General features: G+C 43.6%; 2 protein-coding genes across 3 annotated transcripts; one reads left to right on the top strand and one right to left on the bottom strand.

Annotated features, from left to right (window-relative positions):
* The first annotated feature begins 215 nt into the window (after nt 1-215).
* Nucleotides 216-3,909, top strand: LOC137884005 (keratin, type I cytoskeletal 13-like). The gene is made up of 7 exons (XM_068725630.1): nt 216-801; nt 1,500-1,582; nt 2,264-2,420; nt 2,538-2,699; nt 2,791-2,916; nt 3,038-3,336; nt 3,640-3,909. The coding sequence occupies exons 1-7, from the start codon at nt 301-303 to the stop codon at nt 3,713-3,715; spliced, it is 1,404 nt and encodes a 467-aa protein (XP_068581731.1). The 5' UTR covers nt 216-300; the 3' UTR covers nt 3,716-3,909.
* Nucleotides 3,910-5,588: 1,679 nt separating this feature from the next.
* si:dkeyp-113d7.1 (uncharacterized protein LOC407709 homolog) lies at nt 5,589-11,860 on the bottom strand. Of its 2 annotated transcripts, none has more exons than XM_068725628.1 (3): nt 11,560-11,860; nt 8,481-9,011; nt 5,589-8,069 (listed from the first exon to the last, which is right to left on the bottom strand). In XM_068725628.1, exons 2-3 carry the CDS (start codon nt 8,844-8,846, stop codon nt 6,975-6,977), a joined length of 1,461 nt encoding a protein of 486 aa, XP_068581729.1. In that variant the 5' UTR covers nt 8,847-9,011; nt 11,560-11,860; the 3' UTR covers nt 5,589-6,974. The 2 variants fall into 2 exon arrangements, with proteins under 2 accessions (XP_068581729.1, XP_068581728.1); XM_068725627.1 differs by having other exon boundaries at nt 11,580-11,860.
* Nucleotides 11,861-14,812: the final 2,952 nt, after the last annotated feature.

Raw genomic sequence — 14,812 nt, 5'->3', positions numbered from 1 at the left:
GTGAAGGAACGAGTTCTGCAAAAGCATGAAGTAGCAGAAAAGGGTGCACAAAAAAAAAGTTGCATTGGACATACAGCAAGTACAAGTACCTCAAAACACAGTACTTACTGTACTTAGCTTCATTCCATCTGTGAGGGTGTGGACAGCGGATCCCGCCCCCTCACCTGCAGCTCAGCCCACCTGAGATCCTTTAAAAGAAGCAAGCGGATCCGTCTCCTCTCACTTCTCTCCTCTTCCACTCCCTCCACCTGAGAAGACGGGCCACACCTCTTCTTCTGCCACTCCATCATCGTCCTCATCATGGCCATGATGTTCTCACAGATGGGCGGCTCTGGGAGATCCTCCTACGGCGGAGGCATGAGCTCCTACAGCATGTCGGGAGGAGCAGGAGGTGGTGGTATCAGGGTCTCCCAGGCCAGCAGGAGCTTCTCTTCTGGCGGCGGCGGTGGCTACGGCTTCGGAGGCGGAGCAGGTGGTGGTGGAGGCTTCGGAGCAGGAGGTGGTGGTGGCGGCTACGGCTTCGGAGCAGGTGGTGGAGGAGGCTTCGGCGGAGGCTTCGGCTCAGGTGGCGGAGGAGGTTTCGGTGGTGGTGCAGACGGCAGCAACGCGATCTGCAACGAGAAGTTCACCATGCAGAACCTCAACGACCGCCTGGCCACCTACCTGGCCAAGGTGGCGGCGCTGGAGAAGTCCAACGGGGAGCTGGAGCTGAAGATCAGGGGGTTTGTGGACAGCAAGGTCGGCCCGAGCACCAGAGACTACAGCCACTTCTTCGTCACCATCGCAGAGCTGCAGGGCAAGGTGAGGAAGTGGGAAATGGTGTTCAGTGTGGCGTCTGTAGTTTTTCTTCTCGCTCTGCTCCGGGTACTCCGGGTTCTGTTGGTGGTCGTGTTTTATTAACCGGTTTTAAGAACTTTTTAAAATGTAACCACTAAAGAAAAGATGAGAAATATCTATTTATAGGTTATTGAGCCAAGGTTTGAACTAACAGGCAACAGAAGTATTTTTGCAAAACCCAAGAGATCATTAAAAGATTAAATCAAACCGTGTGGGTTCAGTGTAAATGAAACAAGCCACCGCCCTGAATAAAGGAGAGCAGCCCTCAGGGATGACCTTCTGTAATTAAAGGAGGTGTGAAGAGAATCAGAGCGACACGCCCGTGTGGACGAGCTCCAGGTGATGCTGCCACGCCTCAAACACTCAGATCTGCAACACTGAAGATCACATTTCTTTTGAGGGATATTTAATATTTGTGTCGCAGAAAACCCACAAACATACATATGCACAAGTAGATTTTTTTTTTTATCTTAAAAAAAAAAAAAAAAGATCTTGAAATGTTTTTTTAATTTTCTATTTCATACTGTATGTGTATATGTTTATGTGTTTTGTCTGAGTCCCCGTATTACAATATATTAAATAAATAAAGTGCACACCTTACCTTCCTGTCCTCTGATTGGTCACTTCAGAATATTTAAATTTCTTGTTGGCGTGGGTTTCAGATCCAGGAAGCCATCCTGGCCAAAGGTTCGGTGCTGCTGAGCATCGACAACGCCCAGCTGGCTCAGGATGACTTCAGGATGAAGTCAGTGGCTCTTTGATTTAGTTCACTTTTAATTTATGTCCTTAAAGAAAAAAATATCAACCGCACTAAAACCAATGCAATGATTTCAACAACACAAACTGATTAAAAACAGATCTGGCAGCTTTGTCTCCCTCTGCTGGAGAACTGTGGAAACATCATCGCAGTGCAACATAATAATAATAATAATAATAATAATAAGATCAATAAGCTTCTAAATCAGACTAATTATGTTGAGAAATCATTTCTTTTTAAAACAGGTGAAAAGTTTGTGAAGATTTAAACCTCAAGAAATATTCATATATGTAACTTTATTATGTTCTCTATAATATTGTGATTTTTTTAATGTTATTTAGGTTGAGGCTTCAAATAAGCCCAGTTGGCTTTTTGCCTCCTTTTTCCTGCTCATTATTAATCTGTTATGTTTGTTTATTTTTATTTTATTGTTTAAATTGTGGCAAAATAAATAAACTAAACTAATTAATTCAGGTAGAATCTTGTAACTAAACTCCTAAATTCTCAGTTTGTTATTATTTTATCATGTTTAAACTTGACTCTGTGGAGCTCGTCTCCATGATTAAAGTTTTCTTTGTGCAACATCAGCTTTGATGTCATTGGTGTAGATGTTCTCTGCAGATTTGTGTCTTTTTGTCCCTCTTGTGACGCCGTCGTTGAACTCTGCAGGTTCGAGAACGAGCTGTCCATGCGTCAGTCGGTGGAGGCCGACATCGCCGGGCTCAAGATGCTGCTGGGAGAACTTGGCGTGACCAAGAACGACCTGGGCATGCAGATCGAGAGTCTGATTGACGAACTGGCGACCATGAAGAAGAACCACGAGGAGGTACCCGAATGTTAGCATGCTAACGTTAGCCAAGAACCCATTATTAGGAGAGCCAAGTGTGGTTTGGTTAGACCGCGTCCCTGTCCGGTCTCTGACGTCCTCTCCGTCCTCCTGCAGGACCTGATGACCTCGCGGACGCAGATGAGCGGCCAGGTGAACGTGGAGGTGGACACCGGTCCTCAGCAGGACCTCTCCAAGGTCATGGAGGAGATGAGGGAGCACTACGAGGCCATCACCACCAAGACCAAAAAGGACCTGGAGGCCTGGTTCCAGAGCAAGGTGGGGGAGTGGGGGACTCCTTTAAGAACCACATCACTAAATGTTTTATCTTCTTAAAGTTTTGAGTGACTCGGTCCTCTCGTCCAATCAGACGGAGATGCTCAATACGGAGGTGGCGACCGCAGAGGTGATGATGAAAACAACCTCGTCGGAGGTGAAAACCGTGAAGAGTCAACTTCAGGCTCTGCAGATCGAGCTCCAGTCACAGCTGAGCATGGTGAGGATTCAAAATGATGCTTATTGATAATTATTATGACGATTACTGACGTCCACGTCCTGGTAGAGACGATAAAGACTCCAGGTGTCGTCTGTCCTCTGACTCTTCCGTCTCTCCGTAGAAAGCGTCTCTTGAAGCCCAACTCAACGACATCCAGAACCGTTACTCCATGCAGCTGTCTGGGTACCAGATGCAGGTGACCTCCATGGAGGAGCAGCTGGTGCAGCTGAGGGCCGACCTGGAGAGGCAGGGACAGGAGTACCAGATGCTGCTGGACATCAAGACCAGGCTGGAGATGGAGATCGCCGAGTACAGGAGGCTGCTGGACGGAGAGGGAGGCGGCAGCGGCGGCGGCGGAGGCGGACTCCGCAGCAGCAGCAGCGTCACTGTCAGCAGCAGCAGCGGCGGCGGCGGCGGCGGGTGAGACAACCACAGCATCGTTTACAGGACAAACGTCTGACAACGGGCTCGGAATTCAAAAGATTTGCGACATTAAAACGAAACCCATTTTTAATGCATTTTAACCCTTTAACGGTCGGCTGAGAATCGAGTGGTTTTTCTATTCTTCTAAGGTTTTATTGCAACGTTTCACACATTTCACAAAAACTGGACGACGCAAATATCGTATTGTATTTCAAATCATCAAATTCGTTTTTACATGTGGAACTTTACTTTGAAAGTGGAAAAACAGATTTCTCTAACTTCCTGTGACGTCTCTCTCAGATCTTCGTCCTCGTCCACCTCCACCACCACCACCGTCACCAAAGTCATCGAGAAGGTTGTCGAGGAGACCATCTGAGACCAATCACCCGTCCGTCTGACTTAAGGGGGCGGAGCCGAATCTATCAACCCATCGTCTTTCCTGCTTGCTCAACCTATCGCGTCTCTCCTCTTCATCGCGTCACACTCTGCTGTCACTTAGACCAGAGTGAGTCAGCTGATCGTGTGAATGTTTAAAGCTTCCGTCTGAAAATAAAAACTCTTCTAAACGTGTCTGGAGCACCATTTTACTGTTAGCATAGCACGTTAGCATTCACCTCTAAATACGTTGGTATTTAGAAGGTTGTGTTAGCATTAGCATGAATTCAATTCACTTTGAAAACTCCACATACAAGTGTGATTTGAAAAAGTATTCTTATGCAGTTTTTGCTCTCCAAACATCTCTGTGATGTTCTGGTGGTGTGAGTTCAGTGTTTGGACCGCTGCAAATTACAGAATCAAGCTCACTACGACTTAATATTGGCAGAAGTCCTAAAGTCATGATTCTTATCAAGCATGTCAAGTTTAGTGCATTTTTGACAAGTTACAACAGCTTGATGTATGATGGCGAACCACGTAAAATGGCCGCCACACCACGTCCTCACCGTTGCATGAAACCTCAAACATTTAATCACTAAGGTCTTTAGATTGTTCTGACTAAATTTGAAGTTGATGTGATAAATTATCTAGGCGGGGTTCGTTAAAGAAACATGAAAAAAATTCATACAAAATTTTCTTTAAGTCCACATGTGATACACGAGCCTACCAAGTGTTGTGCATCTGTGTGAGATGCAATGTTGGGGCTACTAAATAGGGGGCGCTATCGAGCCAATATCTCACATCTTTTGTGCTCAAAGACGTACGAGAATAATTCGAAAAAAAACACAAGAACAATAAGTCCTCTGCTCGGTGCTCGGGCCCTAAATTAAAAAAGGTCCAACTCACAAGTTTCCAGAGCTTTCAACCACATCTCATGGTCTTCTCAGCAGATCAATAACAACCGAGCAACTCAACCGGCCCGAGGACGTCGAACTGGATGAAGAACTTGTAAATTTGGCTACGCCTGTGAGATTTATCAGCTTTCAACCATGTTGCATGGTTTTCTTCAGTGGAGTTGAGTCTGGAGTTGTCGTTAGTTTACATGTACAAACAGTCAGCAGAGTCAAATAGACCTAAATCTCTCTTTATTTATGTTGACAAAAAAAAAAAAAAAAGAGACAAAATATTATCGAGCTAAAGATCTGATGAATAACATTTTTTTTTTTAAAATGACTAAAACGTCGACATGAAACGGTCAAAAAGACAGACACTTCTCACCCTCAATGGTTGCCATCTTGGCTCCTCCTCCTCCTCCAGGAGTAGAGCTCCTCCTCTCTGCTGGAGACCCAGGACGTATCGCTGGACCTGCTGGAGGTGAAGGGGGATTCAGGAGAACCAGAACCAGGACCGAGAGGAGCAGACGGTCAGACCCTGCTGCAGTAAAATTAGGTTTTCTAAAAGGGAGTCTGGTGAAACACTACCAATGTAGTCCACAGGGGGCGACAGAGTCAACACATAATGAAAGTTCATCGTAGAGACGTTAAAGAAACACTGCGTTAGAAGAGAACATTTAACATTCTGGATCTAAAGTCACACTGAAGTGAAAATAAATATTACCAACAAAACGTACTTAAAGTATTAGCAGTAAAAGTAATTGTTCTGCAGTAGAATGAGAGGTTTTCTAAAGGGACTCTGGTGAAACACTACCACTTTAGTCCACAGGGGGCGACAGAATCAAAACTAAATAAAGGTTCTTTTTCAGTAACTTTAAGATGATAAAAACAGAAACCTTGAACTTCAAACGTACATCGATCTCATTAAAACGTTGTAGAGAACGGAGGTTCAAAGAAGAAGAAAGCAGAGCGGAGCCGACGTCTCATTAGTTTCTTTAATAATTCTTTTTTCCAGTACAAGATGCTGCATCACGGTCGTCTTTAAAAAAAAAAAAAAGTTTCATTAGATTTCATTAGGAATGACATAATCAATAAAGATTTGTACACAGTGAGCGATCTGGACCGGGGGGGGGGGGGCTCCTTTGTGCTGATGGTTTTTGGTCCTCTTGGAGCTGAAAGTTTGAACTGGAATGATTCTGTTCATTCTGCTACTAAAGAACAAACAGAGGAATGTGGACTGAGTCTGATCTCAGGTTTACTTTAACACAGTAACAGCTGAAGAAGGCAAATACTAGTAAACACAAGTACTCACAAACAGATTGACGTGTACTTTGACGAGTACTGAGGAACCAGAACCAGAACCCGGTTCACCTGAAGAACATCAGACTGCTTTAATCTGATGAAGACGAAGATGAAAGAGTCTCAACTTAAAGAATGTGAGCGCTGGTGCCGTTTGTCACATCGGACGATAAATAAACGATGAGAAATAAAGAGAAACAGTTTGAGTGTTTCTTTACTGTAATAACACTATAGAGGAGCAATGATAGTCAGCGGCTCACGTTACCGTGGTTGTTAACGCTGGTTCCTTAAAAGAAAACCTTTTTATTTTCTTGTCAATATTTTTACTTTACAATCTCAGAATATTCTCAGTTTTTCTCGTAATATTTTTTGTTAGTTCTTTTCCTCTTAAATTAATAAATTTAATCTCAGAAATTCCGATTTTTTTTCCTCCTGAATATTAGTTGTTTTTATCTACAACGGGTCAAATCTGCAGCTCTTCAAATCATTATTTATAAAACATGATTTAACGGAGACGGACCGTAAAACATACGAGTCTGAATCAGAGAGACGAAGTATAAAAAACACTTTTACTCTGAAGAGTACTCATCACGCTCTTCATCGTGTACATGTTCTCCCTCTGAAGTACTGGTCTGTAAACGGGTCCTGGTTCAGGAGCTGCTGGTCTGGGTTCAGTTACAAAAAAAATAATAATCAAGTTACTCAAACTTGAAGTATTTTTGTGCTTGTTTTATAAAAGTACTCCAGAATAAGTACTACTGGGATTACCTACAAGCCCCTCATCATCCACACACACACACACACACACACACACACACACACACACACACACACACACACACACACACACACACACACACACACACACACACACACACACACACACACACACTTGCATAAGAGCAAATCAGCCGCGTCACCCTACAAACAAACGTATACGATGCAAAAAGAGCACAAAAGGTATGAAAAAGTAAGAAAAAAATGAAACTTTTATATATAGGATTTATAAAAAAAGAGGAATAATACTTTGTTTATCCGAGAGTGTTTTTAAAGGGAGAGGAGTTCCTTTTAGCTGCTGTCGCTGCTGGAGGAGGAGCTAGAGCTGCTGGAGGGGGAGGAGCCAGATGAGGGGGAGGAGCTACTGGAGCTGGCCGTGTCTCCCCGCTCCCGTTTGTGGATCTGCTCGTGAGCTTTGAGGTGACCCGACTGGCTGAAAGTCTTCCCACAGTGGAGGCAGGCGTAGGGCCGCTCCCCCGTGTGGATCTGCTGGTGGGCCTTCAGGTGGCCGAGGCGGCCGAAGCTCTTACCGCACTGCGTGCAGCCGAATGGCCGCTCGCCCGAGTGGATCTTCTCGTGGGTCTTCAGCACACCCGAGTTGCTGAAAGTCTTCCCGCACTGCGAGCAGGTGAACGGCTTCTCCCCCGTGTGGATCTGCACGTGGTTCCGGTAGCCCGACTCCTTGCTGAAGCTCTTGCCACAGTGCTGGCAGCAGAACGGCCGCTCGCCCGTGTGGCTCAGCTGGTGGGCCTTCAGCTCCTTTGATTGGCCGAAGCTCTTGCCGCAGGCGAGGCAGGCGAACGGCCGCTCGCCGGTGTGCAGCCGCTGGTGTGACCGCAGGTCGTCGGCCTTGGTGAAGCCTTTGGGGCAGTGGGCGCACACGTAGGGCTTCTGGCCCGTGTGGATCAGCTGGTGGCGCTTCAGGTTGCCCGCCTGGCCGAAGCTCTTGCCGCACTGCGAGCAGCTGTAGGGCCGCTCGCCGGTGTGGATCCGCTGGTGCGTCTTCAGGTTCCCCAGCGTGCTGAAGTTCTTACCGCACTGCGTGCAGGAGAACGGTTTCTCTGCCTGCGTGTTGCGAGGCTTCCTCGCCGTCGGGTTCTGCGTTTTGCCCGTCGCACCTGAACCCGCCTCGGACGGCGGCGCCTCATACGCACCCCCGCCCGCTCCTCCGAACTCGGGGTCCATCTTGCCCATGCCGTCCATCAGCAGGGCCTCGGGCCGCAGCTTGTTGAGCTCGGTGCGGAGCTCGGCCATGTGAATGGACTCCAGGCCGTTGGTGGTGTTGGATTCTGGGTACTCGCACTTCAGGGAGCTCAGCTCGGTGGTGTAGTAACACTGAAGGTCCACATGGTGGTCCGACTTTATGTACTCCAGAGTGTCCGTCACCTGGAACACACACATTAAGGGATGGCACACGGTGTGTGTGTGTGTGTGTATATATATATATATATTTATTAAGTCAAACTAGACGTGCCAGAGGAGTGGCTTATCTCCATGGAAACCATTATCAACTATTCATTTCCTCCATGACGTCTGAATAACATAATGTAATAATAATAATAATAATAATATCATCTCTGCTTAGTACATGTAGAAGTCTCAGATATCAGGAAACTAAACTCCTTCTTGTCTGAGTTCATAACATCATCCATGCTGTTTACTACAGCTGAACACTAAATGATGATGCAGATGCAGAAACATCTACATAATGATGATGAGGATTTGTAAAAAGTCTGAATTCATGTTTTGTGAACGGGGTCTACCTGGGACCAGGTGTGAACAGTGGTCCTTGTTTACCTGTGAGATGTAGTCGAACACGGAGCTGGGCTCGTAGTGGGACTTGTAGTCCAGTTCTGGGACGTCCCCGTGGTGGAAGTGGCCCAGGTGGTGGTGGTGGTCCGAGTGGTGATGCTCAGACTTGATGTAGTCCAGGCCGCTGATCTCCATCTTGATCTGGTCCTGGCCCAGCTCGGCGGTGGACAGCGGCTGGATCTCCGACAGGTCCACGGTCCGGATGGGCTCCAGGTCCAGGTCCAGGTCCTCCGGCTCGCTCTTCACGCACGGCAGCATCACCAGCGGCTCAGCGACCTCCCCGGGGGAGGGGTCCAGAGGGGGGGGAGGGGGGAGGCCGAGGCTCAAACAGTCGGCCTCCAAGTCCGTCATGCTGAGGGGGCGGAGCTAACGACGTATCGCCGACGCTTTGTCCCGCCCTCCTCTGTAGAAATCTACCTGTCCTGAGAAGGGGGGTGGGGGGAAGGGGGCGTGTCCTCTGGGAATCCAACAATGAGTCACTGATGATGTCACCACCCACACCTGACTGGGACCAGCCTGCAGAGAACACAACACAATACTGCTTTACACTAAAGAAATACACATTTATATGTCTCTGATGAAATATGACATCATGTGTGATACTAATCAGAATCAAACGTTAGTATATATATATATATATATATATATATATATATATATATATATATATATATATATATATATATATATATATATATATATATATATATATATATATATATACGCACGCACGCACGCACGCACGCGCACACACACACACACACACACACACACACACACACATATAGTGTAATATAATGTCATTATACATTTTAAACAACTTTTCGGGTTAATATTACAAAAGTTACCACCAACTTCACTGGATTTTGTACAAAACTTGACACTACTACAACTACCACCACCACCACCACTACTAATACTGCCACCACTACTGCCACCACTACTACAACCACTACTACAACCACCACCACCACTTGGGGGGGTTGACTGTGGCTAAGTGGAGAGCAGGGTCGTCCTTCAATCAGAGGATCTGCTAGTCGCATGTTGATGTGTTCTGTGTGACACTTAAACCCCAAACTTGCTCCCGTAGCTGTGCCTACGGTGTGTGAATGTGATTAGAATCTGATAGGCAGGCGTCACGTAGCCCCTACCATCAGTGTGTGAATGGGTGAATGATGACAAGTGGGGTAAAAGCGGTCGGAAAGAATAGAAAAGCACTATACAAGTACAGTCCATTTACCACCACTACTAACCCTACTACCACCACTACTAGCACAACTAACCCTACTACCACCACCACCACTACTACTAACCCTACTACCACCACCACTACTACTAGCACTACCACTACTAACCCTACTACCACCACCACCACCACCACTACTACCACCACCACTACTACTAGCACTACCACTACTAACCCTACTACCACCACCACCACTACTAGCACTACCACTACTAACCCTACTACCACCACTACTAGCACAACCACTACTACTAGCACAACCACTACCACCACTACTAACCCTACTACCGCTATCACCACTACTACTACCACCACCACTACTGCTAGCAGTGATGGAATGTATTCACCACCCACCATGTCAAATTCCTTGCATGTGCAACATATTTTGGCAAATAAACGGTTCTGGTTCTTAAGTACTGTAGTTAAAGGAGTACTTCAGCCGCTAAATTAGTAACCATATGTTTGTATATAGTTTTTTGTCTCCATTGACTTCACTTCATCTCTGTTGTCTGAGACAAAAACTGAGTTTTCTTCAAGAAGTATCTGATGTACAAATAAGTCATTGAGTGGGTGAAGTATCCCTGTAAGTACAAATTCAAGGTATGTTGACTACTTCTATGTTATTCTACTTTCTTATTCCACCACATCTTAAACATTCAACAACCACAAAGTCAAATATAAGAGCATCAGATTACTGAAAACCATGTTAACATTCATACACTTTAACATGAATGAAGAGTTTTAAGTTCATCGATTGTTGTAGAACTTCTCTTGATGCTGCAGGTTTTTGTGGTAGTACTTTGTTTCAGTATCGTCATAGTTTTAAGTATCGCTATAGAAACATCTGCAGCAGTAACGTCCAACATACACAATGATACCGCAGTATTATTGATTCATAAACGTCATAAATCATAGCTAAACACTGACAGGCCATCAATCAATACTTCTACTCGAATTACTGTGACAACATGCACATACTTGTGAATGCAGTACATTTACTTGTAATGGAGTACTTCCATTCACTACTGAGGTACTTTTACTGCAGTAAAGAATCTGAATACTTCTCGTTCACTCGCACACGCACGCGCAGTAAAGTTTGCAGCCGTTAAACGTCAAACTAACGGCCACAAAAAGGCCCGTTGAAAGTTTACCGGGCTGTGGGTTCCGGTGCTCACGCGCAGCTCGAGTGTAAAAGTCTCTACCTGTCTGTCTACCTGTTTGTCTTCTTTCAAAACACCTTTTTTTTAACTCGCCACGCAGCCTCCGAGTGAAAGAATCTGGCGGTGATTTTCTCCACGTTTAACGGCTCGTTAACGGCTCATCAGCGGGAACTTTTCGTTCCTCTCCCGGGTGTGAAAGCTCCGCGTGACAGCTCCGTATTTAAACGAGCTTTCCTGGCATACAAAGACAGGGCAAGATGCCATAGCTATAGCTAGGTTAGCTAGCTAGGTTAGCTAGAGCTAGCCAGTGGCCATCTTGTTTATCACACTAGCAGCTAAGCTAACTAGCGGGGCTTGCTGCTGTTAGAGGGGGGAGAAAGTGAGAGTGAAGCTGGGAGAGGGAGGATGAGAGGCAGGCGGAGGTTAGCCTCCCCCACTTGTCTCCTCCACTTGTCTCCTTCACTTTTTACTCCCAGCTGGCAGACGTGTGTGACAGCTCCGACACAAAAGAAAGAACCCTAACCCGGGTCCGATTCATGAAAATCTGTGCAAATTCTGTAGAGAGAGCGCGAGCGTTGAAGCCGGAAACCGAGCGCAGCGCGAGAGAGAAGCGTCAACAAGAGAAGCGGCTGAACTGCGGGTTTTAACGGTCCGTTACCTACGTTACCGGTCCGTTACCTGCGCGTGGTCCGGTTCATGGTTCTCCTCCTCGCGGTCTCTTGTAGCTAAACTCCGCCGGACCCGCCACGTCCACCTTCGGCAGAACAACCTCACCTCCTCTCCTCCTCGCCTCCTCTCTCCTCCCCTCTAACACTGACTAATTCCGCTCCCTCCTTCTTTTTTCCTCCCTCCTTCCTTCCTTCCTCGCTTCTCTCCCCTCCTTCCTTCCTGCCCACTGGTCTCTCGTGCTAGGTAACTACGGCAACGGTAGTAGAAGAAGGTGGGTATATTTTCTGTGTCGCGCGCAGTTGCACGAGCGGGTGCGCGCGCGGTACATTGTTACATTATCATCATCATCGTCGTCGCCTCCTCGCGCTCGTTTATTTATTTATTTTTAGCTCCACGCGCCCGGTGTGTGTTTGATGATGAATGAACGAGCAGCACGCGCCACCCGCTGATCCGGGTCATCGCGGTCAAGTGGTGACGTCATCACGGAGCCGTTAACCTACTCATTAAATATCTAATGATGTCACATTAATACATTTTAAACGTGCTCACAAAATAAATAAATAAATTACTCAGGATTTCATGCTTTTATTTTTTTAAATATTTTTTTTTTTACTCTTGTACTTAAAAATCAAAACTATATGTATTTAATACTTAACAATTTTCTGACTATACATACTTTTACATTTTAAATGGAGTACTTTTAAGTAAAAAACTTCTGCCTCCGGACCATATATATATATATATATATATATATATATATATATATATATATATATATATATATATATATATATATATATATATATATATATATATATATATATATATATATATATATATATTTACACACACACACAAAAATGCAGCAGCAACATTAATCCAGAAATACTAGATATTAAAGTATACATTGTACTGATCAATACTTTGACTTTATTATATTTTAAATCTTTGTTTCATCAGAAAAGAGAAAATCAGACTTCAGGTTTCGTTTGTGAACATTTATTGTTTTTGTTTGAATTTTTACCATAAAGAAGTACCCGGTCTCATTGACTAAAACAGGTAAACAATAAGAACAGAAGAAGAAGAAAACACACCATGGCCTTCATCATCATCTTCATCATGGCCGACACTTTGTAACATTCAGACGGTGCTGTGATCAACACGGGCACAAAAACAGCCAAAACATCAGAACGTTGCTGATAAATCCACTCAGTTCACGTATCGACGTCACTAAATAAGAAACTCTTTGAGATTTTGGTTTTTTTATTAGATCGGTGAATTACAAAAAAAAGGGCACATTTTTTTTTATCAAAAGTATTGCATCAAATCTAAAAACACTGAGATGAAGGAGTAGAAATAGATATTTAAAGTAATAAAAAACAAAACATTATTCACGTTTCCCTGTGTCATCACAAAGTTACACCGTTTAAATTGAAAATCAAAGTTAAAAACATCCCTTTCATCCCCTCGTTCCCACAATGCATCAAACAATAAGAGGACCTCTGATGGTTCCCTGAGGAACTGCTGCTGTGAGTTTCTATTGACTCCAGCTCTACGTCTATTTGACATGTCTTAAGTCTATGTTATAGGTTATATATCATGTATTTTATGTTTATTCCCTTCTTTCTTTTCTCCACCTTCAGTTTGAATGAACATCTGGAACCAAACAACCACTTTTCAGAAAAACAGCGTGAAATGAAAATTCACAGATATGTGCACATGAAATGCGTCTGAATGCTTGAAATAATAACGTATATTATATATATTTATTACATCAAGGCCACGAGTTACTAATTAATAACTATTCTTGCTGACGTTATACTTTGTGGCCTCGTTTTGATGAATTCTTGTGGCACAAATTCAATGATTTGGCAAAAAGTCGTTCGCTCCGTCACGCCGTTAGCTCAGTTTTGTAAACAACAACAACAGATGGATCACCATGGTAACGGGTCACATGACGCTGTTACAGTGCAGTGAAGCTGCTGTCGAGTAAAAACCACGTAAATACATCTGGAAGAGGCTGGTTATTATTTTATATTATCGTTTATGTTTCTTGTGGTTTTAACTGTTTACGTCTCATTTAATCATTGTTTATTCTTTAGCATCTATTTTGTTAAAAGTGCTCTACGAACTTTAAAAAGCTCTGGAACGAATAACAAGATATTACAACCTTTAAAACAAACAAGACTATAGTTCATGTTTCACTAAATAATCTGAAATATCAGCCAGATGTTTACGGCTCAGTATGGAGGCTCAGGAAAACAGAAAACAAGAAAAATTAAAATACTCAAATAAAACAATTACGAGACGTTAAGTCAAAATTCGAACAGTGATAAAACATTTTTTAATTTGTCCAAGTTAAAGTTTTGACTTCTCATATTTGTGACTTACGATTTCAAAAGAAAGTATTTTTATTCTTGTCATATCTAATTATTTCATATTTCTTGGGCTTCCATATGTCTTATAAACCTGTTACAATGTGTTAAAGTCCTGAAAAACTATATTTTTTATTGATTAAAATAAATGTTCTTCAGGGACTTCATCTTCAACCCTGAGTCGTTTATGTTTTTGTGGTTTTTACTCGTCAGCATCAGGTTCTGTTTAAAACAACAACAACAAACATCTCAAATGAAAACAGAAACTAAAAATAACATTGTAGTCAAATACGGACGCTGAGCGTCTACTGAGGTAATGAGGTCTGTGTGGAAAGACAAATAAAAACACTGGAAATGTTTTACAAGGCAAATAAAATGAGGTATGTGAACACGTACGGAGGCTGAGAGCAGCGACAGAAAAGCGGTTGAACAATTCAGATGTGAGCGAAGCAGACGAGCAGCTTTAGTTACTGAAGCACAACATTGACGCGTATTAATCATCACTAGCGTATTAATCAAATTTAAGTTTTTCATTCCTGATGGGTTTTTTTAAAACCGTGAACAATCAAATCAAACTCCACTCAGCAGCTTTTCTTCGCCTCATGTTGCTGATGAGGTTTTGATCAAACAAAGTAAAAACACTTTGTGTCAGTTTGCACATTCAAAAAGCATTAAAACAAAAACAGGTCCGATTATCTGGCACCCACGGGCTTCCATACTCAAGAACAGGTTTATTAGATGAAGCCAGAAAATAGTCTTTTGTTTGTGTTTTTATAAATATATATATATATATTTATATACATATATATGTATATACATATATATATATATATATAAATACCTCTATATAAATATATATATAAATAT

This window comes from Cebidichthys violaceus, unplaced genomic scaffold, assembly GCF_023349555.1.
Source record: "Cebidichthys violaceus isolate CVI_PGR_0920_01 unplaced genomic scaffold, fCebVio1.0.p SCAF_36, whole genome shotgun sequence".
In the NCBI taxonomy this organism is placed as follows: Eukaryota; Metazoa; Chordata; class Actinopteri; order Perciformes; family Stichaeidae; genus Cebidichthys; species Cebidichthys violaceus.
The sequence above is the reverse complement of the archived record's forward strand: the minus strand, read 5'-3'. Positions and strand labels throughout refer to the sequence as shown.